The following is a 19,036-nucleotide window of genomic DNA, read 5'->3' as shown; positions in this document are numbered from 1 at the left end:
TCTATACAAGAAAATGTGCTCAAATGTGTGCTTGACATATGAACACATTTTAACAGTTTTTGTTGATTTTGAAATTGTATCTTTTCAGTTCATACCATAGTGGAAATTAATTGTTTAGTTAACGTTATTTTTATTTGCAGATTCTGCGGATTTGCACACGGTATACACCAGAGCAAGATACGATGACCTTCTCAGATGGCCTAACCCTCAATAGGACGCAGATGCACAATGCTGGCTTTGGGCCACTAACCGACTTGGTGTTTGCATTTGCCAATCAGTTGCTGCCACTAGAGATGGATGACGCAGAGACTGGGCTGTTGAGCGCAATTTGTTTGTTGTGTGGAGGTACGTCACTTTATTAACTTCACTGTATTATTAGTAACATTAATATCTGCATGGAATTCAGTTTCGGTGAAATAACTCCAGGGACTGATTCTGTTTTTGTTGTTCATGGTTTTCTACAAGTTTTATGGTTGTACTTTACAGTGTTGTGGAAACTGTGTTGCATGCTACAGTATTTAATGCTCACTAGTATTTTATTTAAAACTGTTCAGAATATGACCTGCACCTCAGCTCCAGAGACACTTGCATTTGGACTTGGATTTCTGCCTTGTAAAAATGCAACCACGAAACTGTTGTAGTTAAAACATTATCATTGGATTCACAGTGCACATGCATGATTAAATAATTGTCTCCTACTCAGCCACTGTACTGTTTTGACCGATTAACACAACTGCGCTCTTAGCTCCGCCATTCAGAAAATTGTTTGCACTTATCTAATGAGAAGTCAAGCAAAATGACACCTTTCATCGGCTAACGAAAAAGATTACAATATGCAAGCTCTCACGGCAGCTCAGGCCCCTTGTGTACATCTTGCCTGAAGAAGATGACCGAGTTGCTTTGAAAGCTTGCATATTGTAATCTCTTTAGTTAGCCAATGAAAGGTGTCATTTTGCTTGACTTCTCATTGAATCCATAATGCCTAACATGGTACAACACCATTGCACTTTTGTGTAATGTCAGTAATGTAACCAGATAATACATCAGTAAAATGCTTTTATTAATCATGCATTCAGTTATCTTGAAAAGCAATTGTTTAGCTACAGATGGTTTTTGTAGTGGCCAATAATGACATACACACCCCAGTGTTTCCTTGAAGTCTGATCCTCGTGATACTGGTGTGTACTAAACAACGACATTTAGAGTGTCAAAATCCCAGTGCAGCAGATTAAGCATTGAGGTAAAGGCAGTACCTAACTGCCTGAAATAAAGTCAAATGGTGGGAAAATAAAATTTAGAAAAATAGAGCATTCTATCTATCTATCGGCTTACAGTTTATGAATTAGTGCACTGATGAGTGATTGCTTGAATATTTCATTTTTACAACTTTAAAAGTGTTATACTTAGCCTAATTTTAATGTCTTTGTAATGAACAGTTTATGTAAAGTCTTAGCTTTTCTTCTTTGCTGTTTCATTGGCGTATGTGTGTGTGTTTAATATGTAAACCCTGTCTCAAAATCAACAGCTTTTTCTAATGTTGTTTAATTGGATAGCTTGGTTTCCTGTGTTTGGTCCATAACTTTTGAATAAATCTTCAGTATTGAATTTAACACAATGTAAATTATTGTCATTTCCTTTGATATATGGAATGTAGCCACAACCCAGACAAAGACAGGCGGGAGGCAAGTTTGCCACACACTACACGTTTATTTACAGCATCTACCTACACAACGCAAGGCACAGCACCGCACCGCACCGACACCATTCAGTCCCTTCTTGCCAGCCCTTCTCCCTCCACTCCTCTTCAGGCTTTGTCCTCTCCTCCCGACTCTGTCCCCTCATGGAGCGAGGCTGCTCCTTTTTATAAGGCACCTGGATGGACTCCAGGTGTCTAACGAGCTTCTTCCAGCCACACTTCAGGGTGTGGCGGAAGTGTGACCAAATAAGGCCCTGGAAAGGTCCGTGCACTCCCTGGCGGTGGCCACTGGTTCCAACAAGGTTGAGCCTCCATGCTCATAACCCGTGGCCCCGCTGAAAACCAAGGGGGCTGCCCTCTATTGGCCCGGGCAAGAATCTGTCCCGGCAAAACTTTTTCCCCGGGTCCTTCCATAGTTTGGGCATTCTGGCCAGGCAAGGGTCCCGGCCATCCGCCACAGGACATATATCCACCCTCTAACAAACCTTTTTTTAAATTAGCAATCTATTATAAACAAGGAATCTGTTATGGAAAATATATACATTTTTCATGTTCAGGATAAAATGTAATATGCATTTACTATGGAGAATGAATGCCCTCTTCTACCTTGGTTGTATTCCGCCAAGTTTCTTAAAATAACAACCAAATTCATACACTGCAGAAGGCATTTTAAGACCACCTAGATAGCTCAGAAAATGGTAGCAGGTTTAATTAAAACAGGGAATTATTGAAAGATGTGAATCAGGAATAAAGGATTATTCAAATTGAAACCCTGTAAATGTAATGATTTTGTAGGTCTAAGACTAGAGATCCTTGATATAGATCACCATGATCTCCAAAATGCAGAGGGCATGGATGAAATGACACAGTTAAAACATATTTCAGGTATACACATAGAAAACTGTGAGTGATTACAAGATTTCTGAGCCCTCTAAATGTTAGTTTGTCCTTATGTCCTTCAGTACTATGTTCATGTTTGTTGTTCCTTTAATGAATTCTGTGAAATCCTGTCATGCTTGTGTGTCTTTGTGTACTTATGTATATAGTACATCACACCGCACAGGGTGTGCAGCACCTGTACGTCAGCAAAAGCATGTGGGTTAGCTAGTTGCGTAGGACAAATGTGAGAAAATGTTGAAGTGACTAAGTTCAAGTACCCTAACAAAATCCAAAAAAAAAACTAGGAAACAAAATGTTAACTGCAAAATTTAGGCTACTGTAATATCACAGCTTTCCTGGAGCATATCAGTACTGTGTTTCAAACGAGGGTCCGTCTCCTCCTGTGGAGCATTTTGAATGTTGGAAGGGCACAAGACAGAGATTTAGATAGATAGAAACTTTATTAATCCCAAGGGGAAATTTACATACTCCAGCAGCAGCATACTGATACAAAGCAATATTAAATTAAAGAGTGATTAACAATGCAGGTATAACAGAAAATAGCTTTGTATTTATTTATTTCAGCACTATAAAGGAAAGAAGGTTAAAGACACAGAGTTTCAGCTGTATAGCCTTGATTAGGTGTGTGCCAGCTCCTATAGACAGGCTGTATTACCATAAATGTTCCTTTTGGTTCATTTTTATGCATGACTGATAAGTCTGTATTGTCTTTGTTTTTTAAATCATTAGTAAATTCCACTTTTTTTTAATTTGGTAGATGATGATGTGACATGCACATTATTCATGGGGTAATCAAAACACTTTGAGCCTGACCTATGAAGAGAAACACCAGTAAATCCAAACAAGGTTTGGACCATGAATTTCATCCTAGTGATTTATCCAAGTTTCATCTACAATAACTCCTTGCATTTCTCCTGCTTTGAAATAATTATCTGAAGATTCTCCTTGGAACATTGGATGCAGTGTTGCGTCATTTCAACATTCTGGACACCCAACATGCACAGATATTGCTCATGTTTAATTAGTTATTAACATTGGATTTATTTGACCCATAAGTAATTGCTACAGTATGAGTCGTATCACACTCCATCACTCCATGATTCTCCATTACAATTTGCTTTTTGATGGCATCATTTTCTTCTGTCATCAATGCTGAAGGCCGACCAGACCTTGAATTGTCTTTTGGGACATCCTGCCATGACAGGATTCTGAAGCCCATCTCTTAACTATGTATATGAAGGGATTAGTCATACTGCTCTCTACTGTTAGAAATTGATTGTGCAATACTTTTTACAATTCATTGGACTATTTTAATGCACAGGACCTCATTTTGGCCTTTCCAAATCAGCAACATGGCATTTACATTTTCAGAATCAAGTTCAGGCCCAAAACGTTTTTATCAGATAAAAAGATATATATTATCAGATATACTGTCAGAACTACTGCATTTCATCTACTTTCATATTCATTCTTATATTTAGGCCCTCTGACAAGCATAATGTAATCCCAAAAATATACTTACCAGTGATTTTCTTCCAGAGAATAATTGTTATTTTGTATTCTTTTTACAATTTCACCTCTTTATTGTCACATCCATCATACTCTCAGTACATAGCAGTTAGGGCAACTATAAAATGGTAAAGGTTTTCAGAATTTAAGTAGGATAGTAAAAATTGCAGTAAATTAAATTTACAATTCAGTGTGCTTAAAAAAAAAAAAAAAAGATTTGCCTTATGGATTTATTTATAGAATTTACATCATCTAACCAGCAGCTTATCTCTAGCTAGCCAGTTCAGTACCTTAGCTATAAACAAGCACCACATTATTGTATGTGTGCTTGTAAATGACAGTTTCTTTTCAAAAGATTTAAAACTTTTTTTAAGGATTGTTTTTTATTTTCCAAAAATGTTCTATTTAGTTGTACAGATGATTTACATCACTACAATATATTTTTTTAAGTTCTCTACGAGAGTCTCTGCTGCAATGGACTAATTTTATTATTTGGCTTGGTTAACAAATTTTGCCCTCCTCTCCTGAACTTCAGACCGCCAGGACCTGGAGCAATCAGACAAAGTGGATACGCTACAGGAACCTCTCCTTGAAGCCCTCAAAATTTACGTAAGGAAGAGAAGACCTCACAAACCTCATATGTTTCCCAAGATGTTAATGAAGATCACAGACCTCCGTAGCATCAGTGCCAAGGGTGAGAGACAGCTGCCCTTTCATGATTTTTGATTAAAACAAAATGAGCATTTTGGTTTGCTAATGCACTTGTTGTATAATCAGATTCATATCTCCGATTTTTTACGAATCAGTTGGATACTAAACCAGTAGCTGGTTGTTCCAAAAGTATAATGTTAGTAGCTGTTTGACTTTTTTTTTATTTTATTGGAAAAGCAAGAAACAGGTGTATGTAATAGAGTTTGTAAAGAGATTGCACCACAGGCTGAGAGTTATTGCTGATCACATTGGAAGTAGTGAAAACCTATAAACCTCCAAGACTGATTCTGCACACCACCACATTAGTTACATACTGTATGATATAAGAAAAGCAGTTACTTCTGTTAATGGAACATATGTCCAGTTCACTAGCTTCTCTGTTTGTTTAAAAAAAAATCTGCCAAATGTGAGCCCTCATACTTGATTTAATTCTTTTTACGTTTTAAATATAATGCAAGGAGCAGTAAGCTATTTACAGTGTAAAATAAACTGGTAATTTACACATAATGATAACCACAGGTGTGCCTGCTGTGGTCTCGGCACTGATTCTGTGTGACACTGGCGCTGAATCTGCTGGTGCCTTCATTGTAGTATTATGGGAAGCTATTCTACCAGGTGCTTTATCTCAGTGTTTCCCAACCTCGGTCCTGTGGGTCAACTGTGGCTGCAGGTTTTTGTTCCCACCAGCTTCTGTTTTTAATTGGACTCCTGGGCTAATTAAGTGATGTATTATTTCCCAAGTTCTGTGCTTTGGGAACAATATAGAAATTAGAAAACTAAGTTTGGTAAAAAAAAAAAAAAAATCAGTTATATGGGAATAATGTAATTTTTCTTTTTAAAAATATTTTCATTTTGACTTTCATTCTACTTTTCTAGGTGTTCTAATTGTTCAATTAATCCATTAGTTACTAATCAGTGGGTCTGATGCTAAAGTAGTTGCAGCCTTTCATGATTCTGTGTTGTTTGCCTGGGTGTCTGCTCTGCTCGTTTTTAATTGTCATTAATAAGATACGATGAAGGAGAAAAACTTCACAGAGAAAGGGCAAAATATAATGAAATCAACAAAAGGGAGTTGAGCATTTAAATGTATAGCAAAAGCAGAAATATTTCTAAATGTCTTATAAATGTAAAAGTCATGCTGCTGTGCTTTTCTGAATGTCGAATAAAAGAAAAATAACAGCTAATTAAATGAGATCAGTGCTATCAGGTGTTGTCACTGATTAGGAATCTGGTTGGAACAAAAACCTGCAGTCACGGGGGGGCACAGGACTGAGGTTGGGAAACACTGCTTTATCCTGATCATATATATGAAGTTAATAAATCCAATAATTTAAAAAAAATCTTTATTGCTGTATATTTTTCAATAAGATAAAATTGAACTTATAAATCAAACTTAATTTTTTTTTTTTTCCTGGTTTTCAGGAGCAGAGCGAGTGATCACTCTGAAGATGGAGATACCAGGCTCAATGCCACCACTCATTCAAGAAATGCTAGAGAACTCTGAAGGCATGGAGCCTCTAGGACACCACCAAGGGAGGAGTAGCACAGTCTCTGCAGGCAGTTGTAGCCCTAGCCTGTCCCCCAGCTCAACCCAAAGCAGCCCCACCACACAGTCTCCGTAGCGCTTGCAGCTCTTCAACTACTGCACTACTGGCCAAAACAAGACTGTGACTGTGCTCAGTGACTCGGAAATTCATGGATTTGAGCCTGCGTGTTCCACTGCACTGGGCAATGGGCAAATTCTATAGGCAATACCACAGTATTTGATATACATATCCTTGGTTGTGAATTTTATTTTTTGTTATAATGCAGTAACACTGCTGGATTTTAAAAGGCTTACAGACTGGATTTCTACCTGTATCAGATTTGGAAATTCTTTGATTATATGAACTTTGTTCAGAAGGCATGAAGGATGATGAGGAAATGCACTGTTTGCGGGAATGTTTTGTACATTGTGGCAAAAGAGGAGTACCATAATGTTTTACATTTTTGAACCCGTTCCACCACAACACATTTTGTGTGATGATGATAATACAAGAAAAGGAGGCAAAGAATTGTTATTGAAGTTTTATCACCATTTGTTTTAAGAACGTGTTCTTTTTGGGTTTTTTTTGTTCTCCACTCTTGTGATGTGACAGTGTATCTAAAAACTGCAACCTCTAGCTGAATGCTGGTGGAAGTTAGAAATTAGCATACTTTAAAAAGAAAAAAAAAACAACTTTAGACAAAAATTGCACAATACCAGGTGATTTTGCTTGTGTGTGTGTATGTATGTGTGTGTGTATATATATATATATATATATATATATATATATAGTGTATGTGTTTATACATATAAACATCTCTCTCTCTCTGTCATATATAAAGTGAATTATGAGAGTGACAGAGAAATGTAGATATGAATATGCCTGTAATATATACCACACACACAAACAAACAAACACCATTTCAGACTGGACCTGCTATTTCTGTTCATTTTACATTAGGTTCACCCATCCTTCAAAAGCAATGAAGATTATCTTTAAAGATGGAATTTGGTAGCCTCTGAGATATTGTATATAAGCTGTATTCATTTCTTTTAAACTATGAGGACTTTAGCCTTCACTTCAGTTGTTAATGCCTTTTCGTTTTGTTAAAAAAAAAAAAAAAAATCCTTTTAAGCACATCTTTATTGAAGGAATCTTTTGGCTGTACTCTATTAGCTCTCCAGGACACAGAGAAATGCTTGCAGCATCTCTTTGCGTCAGGTCTGAAGTAAAAGGGTTTTAACTTTTTGCTTTTTCACAGACAGCTGGACGAACGTTTTCCTTTTAATTGTCTCACAGAGGGATACCAGGGCTTTCAGCTGCAAGTGCAAATAAATGAAAAAAAAAAAGAAATTGTTGTACATCAAGAAGATTGAATTGCAGTGTTCATTGAGCGACTGCTGATAGATCTCGTACCCTACATTCAAACCCTGCGCCCAGGTGCTGTCTCTGTGGAGTTTGCCCATTCTCCTCATCTTGCATGGGTTCCAAAAGTACCTTCAGTTTTCGTCTGTCATCCCAAAGAAAGGTTAACTGGTGACTCTAACATGGATCCATAGGAGTATGGCTGTGTGCATGAGTGGGCCTGTACCTCGTCCAAGGCAGGTTCCGGTTTTGGGCCTTATGGTCTACCCTAGTGACCCTGAAATAATTTAAGTGCGTTTGAGAACGTCATACTTAATACTCCAGCCTTGCCACAAAAAGAAAACTATGGGGAGAGCAAGACATCAAATGGCTTGTACTCATCTACTTTCCCTTTATTTGGTTATTATAAGTCACTACGAGGGCTGCAGCTAACAACTATTTTGCTAGTTGAATGTATGGCCAAATACTTTGATCAACTGAATAATATGATTAAAGAGAGTCTTGAAGGCTGACGGTAGTGATAAGCACCCACAAACATTGCCAAGATTGTACTGTATAGTATATCCATTAGATGGTAGCCAAGACCAGGAGATGAATCAAGTCTCACACACTTCATGCTTCATTTTTCCTTACAGAATGGCATCAAATAATTGCCATCCATATCATCAGAAGAAATACTCTGCAAAAAAAATGTTTTGCACATTGGTGATGACTCTGATTCTGTGCTGTAAGATGAGGACTCTGAGCTACCAGGAGAAAGTGACCACAAGTGTGCTGCTGCCGTGAAAAAGAGAAACCTCGCCATTACTCTGATTTGCTCCCTTTTCAGGCGCCTAGTGAACTCATTTTTTTTTTTACAGATCATGCAAAACATAGTATTTTTTTCAAATATGAGGTTGAAATGGCTCCACACTTTTTTTGGGGGGGGGCATTAGGACAGTTAAGAGAACAGGAAATGCAGCCCAACAAGCTCGTCTGTCGTATTTGCCTATGTTGTCCAAAATAACATAAAGTGGAGATTTGAAGGTCCCTAAAATCCTGAACTCCAAAAACACTGCTTGGTCACTTGTTCCATGTGTCTGTTGTTTTTTTGCATGAAGAAAACCTTTCCAACATTTGTGAAAAATCTGCGTTGAAGTCTCCAACTTTGTTCTCAGTAGCGGCCTAGATCTGCTGTAATAATCCCATTCACACGTTTGACGACCTGAGTCAGGTCGCTGCTTAATTTTTGTTTGCTTAAACTGACGAGGCACAACTCCTTGACCTCTGCTCATAGCTGATACTACTTAGTCCCAGAATCGGCCTGTCGCTCATCTCTGTGGGGCTGTTACATTCTTTGGTCTTCACTCCTCCACTCTATTTATATCCTCCGTTGCTTTCCCACAGGGCCACAAGCTCTCTGGAAATGAGAGAATTACAGTTCTTATTTTGAATTTATGTACCCATGGTGGAGTTGTTAACACAGTTTTATGTGGTGTCCTTGACACCGTTTGAAAATCGGGACTGTGAGTAGCATCTCAGAGGGCAGTCTTATCAGTGCTTTTTATAAAGAGTCAGACCCACAGATGAGAAATGTATTTATTTATTTTGGCACCCAGTTTTTTTGATAGAGGTTGGTAGAGTACAGTGCCCTCTACCAATATTCCAAATCCTTGGTAACTAAATACAAAATGGGATGTGGAAAAACAAAAACTGTTCATTTAAAATATGAACAAAAATCTACCTCTTCATTGAACTAATTAAAAGGAAAACCAAATTCTCACCTGTGCAGCCCCCTCCTTGTTATCATGAGGTAGGAGAACACACCTCAGAAGGTCTGACTTGCTCCTCTATGCAGAATTTCTCCAAGTCTACTTGTGGACTCTCCTGTTCAGCTCATCCTGTATTTTTTCAATGAGATTTAAGTCAGAGAAGCAGGATGGTCATTGTGAAAACCTTGATTTTGTGGTCACTGGATGATTTTTGTGTTGATTTTTAGATATCCTGCTGGAATTTCCAACCCCACCCTAATTTAAGCTTCCTGGCAGAGGCAGTCAGGTTTTTGGATTTAAAATCTGCTGGTCATTGATGGAGTCCCTGATACCACGTATCCTACCAAGTTGTCCTGATCCTTTGGCAGAATGACAGTCCTGTAACATCAAAGCTCCGCTACTTTAATTTGCAGTGGGCATAACCTATGCCAAATCTAAAAAGTTCTATTTATGCATCATTGGACTCTAGGACTCGGTCCAACTGAAAGTTCTAGCAACATTTGAAAGACTGCAGGTGCTCGAGTTTGTCAATTGATGACATCAGAGGTTTTTTTTTTTCTTTTGGTAGCCCAAACAATCTTTGGTTGTGTAGGTGGCATCTGATTTTGGGGAGTATCTGACTCCCAAGACCCAAGTAACATGTGCGGTTCTCCAGCTGTGATCCTTGAAGATACTTTGGTCCTCCTCACTGTGTGAGGTCAGTGTAGACACACATCCTCTTCCAGGCCAATTCTTAAATCTCTGGTTGCTTTGAACGTATTCATTTTTAGCCTTCGCCCGCGTAGAAGTGAAACAGAACAGTGAGGAGGAACCCCACCCGGCTCCCCATTCTCAATGTGACACTATCCCCTCCCCCCGACCCACAGCCTCTGCCTCGGATTAGCGGGAATATATTGTTCCCACAAGCAAACTGTGATTCTTGGCACGATGAGAGAAGTCGCAAAATCAACCAGAATGTTCAAGCAAATTATAGAAGAAAACTCGATCTAAATCCATTAACTGCGGTGGGCTGGCGCCAGGGTTTGTTTCCTGCCTTGCGCCCTGTGTTGGCTGGGATTGGCTCCAGCAGACCCCCGTGACCCTGTAGTTAGGATATAGCGGGTTGGATAATGGATGGATAGATAAATCTGTTAAGTAGTTCTCTCGTTCGCTAGCTAAGTGGAGGTAATGAACGCCCCAGCACCGCCCCCTCCCCATGGCTCGCTGCGTGTCTATCGGATTCGTTCAAATAAATTGGTACTGCAGGCGAACTACGATACTTAGCATGATGTGAGATGTCGCAAAATCAGCCAGAATGTTCAAGCAAATTATAGAAAAAAAACCCGATCTAAATTCGTTAAGTAGTTCTCTTGTGAAAAGCGGACAGACAGACAGATGTTGGATTTTATATACATAGAGAGTACCCATATGGTGGAAATGGGCATTTTCACTCATTTGGCCGTTTTTTATTTTTTGTCGCCATTTCCCGACCTTTTTGTTGCACTTTGTTACTTGTTCTCGGGTCTTTCCCATTGTAAATGATGACGACGACAACTAAGGAACCTTGGCCTGCGTGTCACCTCATGTTTGAAACACAGACATGGCCGATCACTTCAGTGCTCCTGCTAACTCAGGTGAACCTAAAAACGTAAAATAGGAATGGAAATGTGTGACTTTCTAGAGGTGCCAGTAACTCTGTGGAAAACTATGTTTTATGACGGAAACTTCATTTTCTTTTTAATTCCTTTACTTCCGTTAACGGTTAGGTTTTTATTTATATTTTGAGTGAGAGATTGAAACAACAAACATTTTGTTCACAACTCATTTTGCTTTTATTGATCACTGCAGGTGTCCATACTAGTGGAGGGCACTGGTAATGTCAGCTCATCGCAGTTCCCAGATCAGGTCAATCCTTGTTGGCAGTTTGGTTCATTCATGTTTGTGGTGTTCAGCCCCGCCAGGTTTATGAATTCACGTACGCTAAATAAATTTTAGGCAAATTACATTAACGGGATCATTTTGTTTTCCATCCATCCATTATCCAACCCGCAATAGCCTAACTACAGGGTCACGAGGGTCTGCTGGAGCCAATCCCAGCCAACACAGGACTGTGGGAGGAAACCCACGCAGACATGAGGAGACCATGCAAACTCCACGCAGGGAGGACCCAGGAAGTGAACCCAGGTCTCCTACCTGCGAGGCAGTAACGCTACCCATCTCGCCACCTGCCGCCCCATTGTGTTTTCCAAAACCATAAACTTGCTAATTTACGGTTTATGCTGGACAGTTCCTCCCCACCCAGTGTTTTTCTTCCTGAAACATGTTTGGTGCTTATGATTGATAATTTCACGGTGAACACAAATATAATTTCAGATTGACTCTGTCATATATGATTTCAGAGAAGTGTGAAGTTAGTTTTTATTGAACTTTAGTGTGTTTACTCGTTTAATGCTGCTTAGGTGTTTCACTGCTGGGCTTTACTGCTGTTTTCCATTTCAGTGTCCAATATCAGCCAGCAAGCTTTAATGGGCTGCCCTTTTTCATCCTTGCAGTGTCCTGGTGAAGCCTCTCCCCACCTTCGTCACTAACTGCACCAAGACTGGCATGAAGAAGCCCATTGTGAATGAATCTTTAGCTACGTGTTGTACGCTGTGAACCAGCGGGGCTCAGTTTGGTGGTCTGCAGTTGCCAAGGAGATTCACCAACAGCCTTTCCATTCCATTATCTCCAGTCCCACTAGCAGATCTTCAAACCGCCTGTCATTGATGACGTATCTAATTTGTAGAACAACCAAAGTGCCTTCCTAGCTCTTGCCATCAGTTATTTGTGGATAACTCTTCCTTGCTTTCATTAAAAATTTTTTTGTTAGTCCGAGTTTTATCCAAAGAGGAGGCATAAATGTCATTGTTGGGTCGACAGCTGGTTTATGCTCCACACATTTCTACCATGTAACCAAACGTTTATGGAGCGGGTATTTTTTCATTTTTTTTTTGATATTGTCAAGCTTGTGCTACGGAGTTGCACAGGATAAAGGGATCAGGTTTCATAGGTACAAACTCTTCATTGCTGAACTGGCAGGTACAGACACAAGACTATTCGAAAGGGGATTCTCCTCAGCAGATGAGCCCACAGGTTACAACTGTCAAATGTGGAGGTCCAGCCCACCCAAACCCACCCCCCCAGGCTAGAAGAACACCAAGTCTCCACAGTTCGGAAGCAGCGACTGGGGCAGACTGAGGGAGAGAGGACAGGAGAGTGAGCCGTTCGGTTGGCTGGCGCCCGGCCTTTTATGTGTTCTAAACCTCGTCCGAGGAGCAGTTTGAGTGGTAAGCCTGCCAGCCGGTAGCTGATCCCACGAAGGGGGCGCGTAAGAGTGTGTTTGTTTCTCATTGAAATGCTGTTTAAGAGGAATTGTCCCAAGGGCAGCTGTGTTTCTTTGCCATAGGTTTAATGTTCAACAGATAGACGACTCGTAGTCAAGAGCGTGCAGTTGGTGGCGCTAACTACTGAACTGCACGTGAGCGGGCAGCTAATTGGCAGCAATGCCACTCACAGTATATAATAAGACTCGTTAGCACGGCCATCACGTACTGCGTTACTCGACAGGTCAGAGCCACAGGGCCACTACTTTTAGATCACCACAGGCCTTCCAGTTATTGTGCTGTTCATGTATACTTGTAATATGAAGCGAAATCAGAACAAAGGTACAGGATAGGATAACTTAAACGTGGTCTTTGTGCTCAGCAGGCCGACATCCATATGATACGCCCAAAAGTGTCCCAGGAAGCAAAGTCCAGTGGAACTGAAATTGAAATGGCTGGCATTGTAGGCCTCGTTGCCTTAAATTCTGGTCAGCAAAGCCTGAAGGTGGCACCTCAGTCACCGGGAAGACTTTTAGCAGGCACACCAGTGGCCACGGTGGCACTGATAACGTTTCTCCAGATCCATTTTATTGTGTCCTAGCAAAAGAAGTAGTGTGTTCAAGAAGTTATGAAAAAAAGAAAAGGAAATGTTTTAAAAATAGCGTAACATGGTTGTCAATGTAATTGTCGTAGGCTTATTTTAGTATTGAGAGTGAATGTGATGATTGTAAAGAGTTAAATTTAGGATTGTGAATGTCGTGTATGAGAAATGCACAGTTTTAGGATGTAAGGATCTCTTTGTAAACGACTGCAGTTCTGCCCTCAGGCTGTAAAATGACCAGGCTGTCTGCTGAGCTCACTCTTGAGCATGCCACGTACAGTTGGCCATGTGAGAAGCCATCTTGTGTCAAGTCAATGCTGGCCCTGTGACTTATTTCTTGTCGTAGCGAAGCAGACCCTTACTGGAAATTGGAATCGGAGGTCTGAGGGTATGTGAGGGTCTCCCCTGTGCCAGTTCCAGTGAAGACAGTTGCCTCAATGACGTTCTTGTGCAGAGATTTGATCTGAAGCCTGGTGCCCTTACAAAGTTTTGGTGGTTGTAAGTTTCGTAGTAACATCATTAGTGGGTCGACCTTCAAAAGTAGAGTATGAGGCGGCATGCCTGGAGGATTAAGAGTGTGAAGAAACGAAACGAAAAGGCAGGAAGATGTGAAGCCAGGCCAACAATACCAGGCTTGAAGAGGTGGACTCGAGATGAAGGGAGCAGTGAGCAGGACAAACAGCTGAGGAAAGCAAGGAAGCGAGTGAGGAGACACACGAGCGCGTGATGGAGTTAATGTACAGGGTGGTCCAGATCTAATTCTGCAGATCGTCTGGATGACTTTGATTTATGCGGGGATGGTTCCAGCCCATATAACATAGCTGGTCTCACTACCGTCCTGTAGACCTTCCCTTTCACTCTTATTGATACCTGTCTGTCACAAATCACTCCTGACACTCTTCTCCACCCTGCCTGCACTCTCTTCTTCACCTCTCTTCCACAGTCCCCATTACTCTGTACGGTTGATCCCAAGTACAGGGTGGTCCAGATCTAATTATGCAGATCCAGATCGTCTGGATGACTTTGATTTATGAGGGGACGATTCCAGTTCGGCGCGAAGACAATTCTTCATGTCGTCAGTTCGCACACTTCTCGATGGTCTGGCATTTTTCGGGCGATTTTCTATGCAATAAACTTAAGTTATAGAGTGATGAAAATTGCATAGTTAGATCTGGACCACCCTATAGATAGGACATGAATGTCACTGCCAAGGTAAGTAAACTTCTCAACAAGGTCAACACAAGTCATGTAGCTGGATTGGGAGAGCATGGGGTGGTCATGAGGTCGCTGGAAAGGGGTGTGTGGCACTCCCGATATCTGCAAAAGTACAAAGGTCCAAGTCTTTATAGAGTCCTGCTGCTCCCTGTCCTGCTGTATGGTTGTGAGACATGGACACTATCCAGTGACCTGAGATGAAGACTGGACTCCTTTGGTGTCTCTCCGGAAAATCCTTGGGTACCGTTGGTTTGACTTTGTGTTGCTCATGGAGTCCTGAATGAGACACATGACCTGTATTGTGAAGGACCGTCAGTTACGGCACAACGGCCATGAGGCGCATTTCCCCGAGGGTGATCCGGCTCGTAAGATCCTCATTGTTGTGGACCCAAGTGGCTGGACCAGGCCAAGGGGTCGCCCACGTAGATTGAGGGTGGCACTGGACCGTGCGTCTGCCTGGATGGGTTGCCAACTGGGATCCCGCGCTGTTTCAATGTGTAGTGGGTGCGGCAGTGCGCGGTACCAGTGTAGGCTTCCCCACTTGACTTGGCTATATATAGGCAGGGAGCCAACCACGTGGTAGGTGCGCGGACAAAGGAAGGGGGACCGGGGGAGGCCCTTGTGCACCTCTGCCATGAAATAAATCCTCAGTTAACAAAAATAAGGAATGAAACCGCCAAAAGGGGAGATCAGTTACGAAAGTTCCTTACGGCGTAATGGTGAGAACCGCCAAAAGGAAGACGTTATTTTCGAAAGTTGAATGAAACTTACTTAACATTTGTAAGTACAGTGTAAAGGATGAGCATGGGAAATTGGGGCTTCCTACATATATTGGAAGTCCCAGAAATAGTGATGAGGGTTTTCCCCCATCTACATATACAGTGTAGGGGGTACACCCATTTTCCCCCCTTGGGTGTTGCAATACGACATAACATACCTAACTTTATAAGTACATTGCACGTGAAATTTCAGCTTCCCGCCATTATGGAAAGAGGGAGAAGTAGCGGGTCTTGTTCAGAAAGCGGCCACCAGACCACCGCCAGTCACTTTCTGTCCACATCCCAAAGATACGTCCTCACAATGTCTTCATATACGGTCTCGTACAGGTGCTTTGAACCCAATTCTGACAACACCCTTTTAGGTGCCCAGGACAGCAGGTTTAGCACCCCAAGTTCATTTATAGTGATGGGCCATCTTAACCTGTAGTTGTGATAATCCGACATTTTAGAAGTGGTGGCATTGCTGAGGTGTTTATGGGATGCAAATAAAGAAACGGACAGTAAAATCCACTAAAGTAGATACATAGATATGAAAGGCACTATATAATAAAGATATGAAAGGCACTATATAATAGAGATATGAAAAGTGAAATATAATAGAGATATGAAAGGCACTATATAATAGAGATATGAAAAGTGAAATATATATATGAAAGGCACTATATAATAGATAGATATGAAAAGTGAAATATAATATATATATGAAAGGCACTATATAATAGAGATATGAAAAGTGAAATATAATAGAGATATGAAAGGCACTATATAATAGATATGAAAAGTGAAATATAATATATATATGAAAGACACTATATAATAGAGATATGAAAAGTGAAATATAATAGAGATATGAAAGGCACTATATAATAAATGGTATTTTATTTGCCCCAAAGAGAAACTTTGCTGTTAAAGAAGCTCGAGAAATATAGAAGTATGGAGGGTTGAAATTGACCCAAAGAACACAGCAGTGTTCAAAATGTGTAACAGCAGTTGTATAAAAGCCTAACATTTGGAAACGTTTTTTTTTTGCTTTATTAAAAGTCTTAATGTCTCTGAGCTGGAAGGATGACGTTTAGGTGGTTTTTTGGCTTGTGAACTAAAAACAAAGGCACCCTAAAATCCATTAAAGTCAATGGCAAATCAGAATTGACCTAAAAAACATGGCAAAAAGTAAGAGGTTTTTTTTTTTTAGACCCTAAACAGATTATGGGATGTTTGTTTGTTTGTTTATTTTTAATTGTAGAAAGTGTATGGAAAGTCACAACGCTTCCTCCTATACAGCTGATATTAAAGGGGGCTCTTACTGAATTCAACCCCAAATGCAGGTCACTGTAAGGCTTAACTGGGCCTGCACAGGTGAGTGTGCCCTGCGATGGACTGGTGCCAGTCTGGCATTAATTTCTGCTTTGCACCCAGTGTTTGTTGGATGGTTTCTAATGAAACTGACTCTGAATTGGGATAAGGGGCTTTAGAAAATAAACAGATCAGCTGTCATTGAAATCCCTTGGGCGAGCCCACGGTTCAACAAAGGATCCAAGAAAGAGAACTGTTACCATTGCTGGAGAAATATTAACATTCTCAAAATGTCTTATACTCCTAATGTGTGGTGTATTTAGCGTTTTTTGTTTAAGAAAGTGAAATAAAACATCCATAAGACGTGTGCATTCGATTAATATCAATTCTGAAACGCCCTGCATGGGTTTCTTCATAATTGGCAGCCCATCCAGGGTTGGCTCCGGACTCACTCACCGGTGTTTAATTGAAAAGAAACAGAACTCGAGGGAGGAAAAACAAATCGCAGTAATGAATCCTGATTAATCTGACGAAATCAAAGCCCATAAACCCGAAGTACAGTACTGCAGTGTATGTTAGGCTGAACTACCGGCATTGGACACGAGATGGCGAGCTTTCCCATCACTTTCCTTACTCGCTGATTCCATCTCGGAGTTGTGGCATTCACGAAGCAGAAAGCTGCCACTGCGGTTGATGCGTTTCATTTTTGTAGTGCCTTTCCAAAGCGCAAAGGTATTCGCTTCCTCAATGATTTGTTTTTGCTGTCAGCGAATAACAGTTCAGTATTTACATTCACGTTTGCTGTAGCTTGGGTCACGGAAATGGGGCGACGATTTTATTGTTGAAATGATAAACAGTGTTTACGGCGAAATGTGTAACGAAACAGCGGTTCTGCCACAAATCACCGGGTATTGACATTATTTATATCGAGCGGTCAGAAGCGATCAATTCCTACCTCTCCGCACATACGAAAGTCTGGCAATTGGGCACACAGGCGCTGAATTGAATTCACGCCTGCGCAGATGTGTCGGTCAAACTGCAGGCGGGCTGGTGAAGCGCATGCGTACGAAGGCCTCAAAGTAGCGCATTTTTCGAAACGCAAGCTCCTCTCGACGGACGGCGCCGCCGGTCGTGTTGTCTGAGATTGGCATGAAACGCAGTGCTGGATTAACCATATGAGCAAAGTAAGCACATGCTTAGGGCATCAAGGGTAAAAGGGGGCACCACAAAAAGTTTTCATGGCCGAATTTATACCATAAATGATTAAATTAATTAAATGAATAGCCATTTTAAAAATTTAATGAAAATTCCTGTACCTCCCTATGCAGTCACTGTTCGTAGATGGCACCTTACACAGTGCGCTCTGCATGCTGGTGCCATCTACGAGGGGGAATTCCCGTTTCATGGTGATTTCTTAAACGCCATGTTATGTCAAAATAGTGTGAAAATAATTCGATTCAAAACATTATGTTTTTATATTTTGAAATAATAGTTGATTAAAAATTATTATCAAGTAATTGTTGTGGTTTCGTGAATTATCTGTTATTTAACTTAAAATAAATTTCTAGTGCGTAGAAAGCGTTATTTTCTGTTTTAAGCAAAAACAAAACATCGTCTCAGTTTGAGGAAAAAATATTCTGGTAAGTTTATTTAATTCTATTCTTGGATATTTTTAATTCATTTACATTATGTAAAAGTAAAAATCGTACAGGTGATTACTATTGGATAAAATTGTTTATAACTTTTTTACTAATAAAGACTTTCACAATTCTTCAAGTCTTGTACTAAGAATATGTGTAAATAGATTTGCTAAACTGACACAAAAGCCATAAAGAAATTAAATAATCAAAATGGTAAATCTACGGTTTTCATGTCAAAATGAAAACCATACATTTAAAAAAAAACCTTTAAAATCGACCCCAAACGTTAGAATTTGTAAAATTTCGGATGCCATTTTCTCATCAAGTAATGATAAAAACGCGATCAGGTCTTTATCGAAAAACAGTGCCGCACAAAATACATTTTTAAATCAATTTTGGGGTTAAAGTCAATTTCTACAGGTTTTGATTCGATCTTTTGCATAATTGTTGACAAGCTGAGATGAAAAGGAGAGGAGAGAAATACACAGAAACAGCTGAGAGATGTTCTGTTCTAAGTCGTCCGCCATGTTATGTCACTTCATCATGTGCTCAGGTATTCTCAGTGCTGTGAGAAGCTGACTGGTCTCACCCAGAGGACTTCAACGGGAATCTCTCAGCTGGACTTCAGCAGTTTCATTTATATGAGCGCCATAAATTCAGTGCAACAGAAAATGTAAAAACAAGATTCAGTCAGGGCGGCAAGGTGGCG

The 19,036-nt window shown here is 40.4% G+C and overlaps 1 protein-coding gene across 2 annotated transcripts in view; it reads left to right on the top strand.

Annotated features, from left to right (window-relative positions):
• Nucleotides 1–7,467, top strand: part of raraa (retinoic acid receptor, alpha a) — a 270,178-nt gene extending 262,711 nt beyond the window's left edge. For both annotated transcript variants that reach the window (XM_039740824.1, XM_039740825.1), the window contains 3 exons: nt 141–345; nt 4,641–4,799; nt 6,239–7,467. In XM_039740824.1, the coding sequence (XP_039596758.1) occupies nt 141–345; nt 4,641–4,799; nt 6,239–6,438 (564 nt within the window). In that variant the 3' untranslated portion in view covers nt 6,439–7,467. The remainder of the gene's footprint in view (nt 1–140; nt 346–4,640; nt 4,800–6,238) is intronic.
• The last annotated feature ends 11,569 nt before the right edge of the window (nt 7,468–19,036 follow it).

Source organism: Polypterus senegalus, chromosome 17 (assembly GCF_016835505.1).
Source record: "Polypterus senegalus isolate Bchr_013 chromosome 17, ASM1683550v1, whole genome shotgun sequence".
NCBI lineage: Eukaryota > Metazoa > Chordata > Cladistia > Polypteriformes > Polypteridae > Polypterus > Polypterus senegalus.
This window is presented reverse-complemented; position numbering and strand designations above follow the sequence as displayed.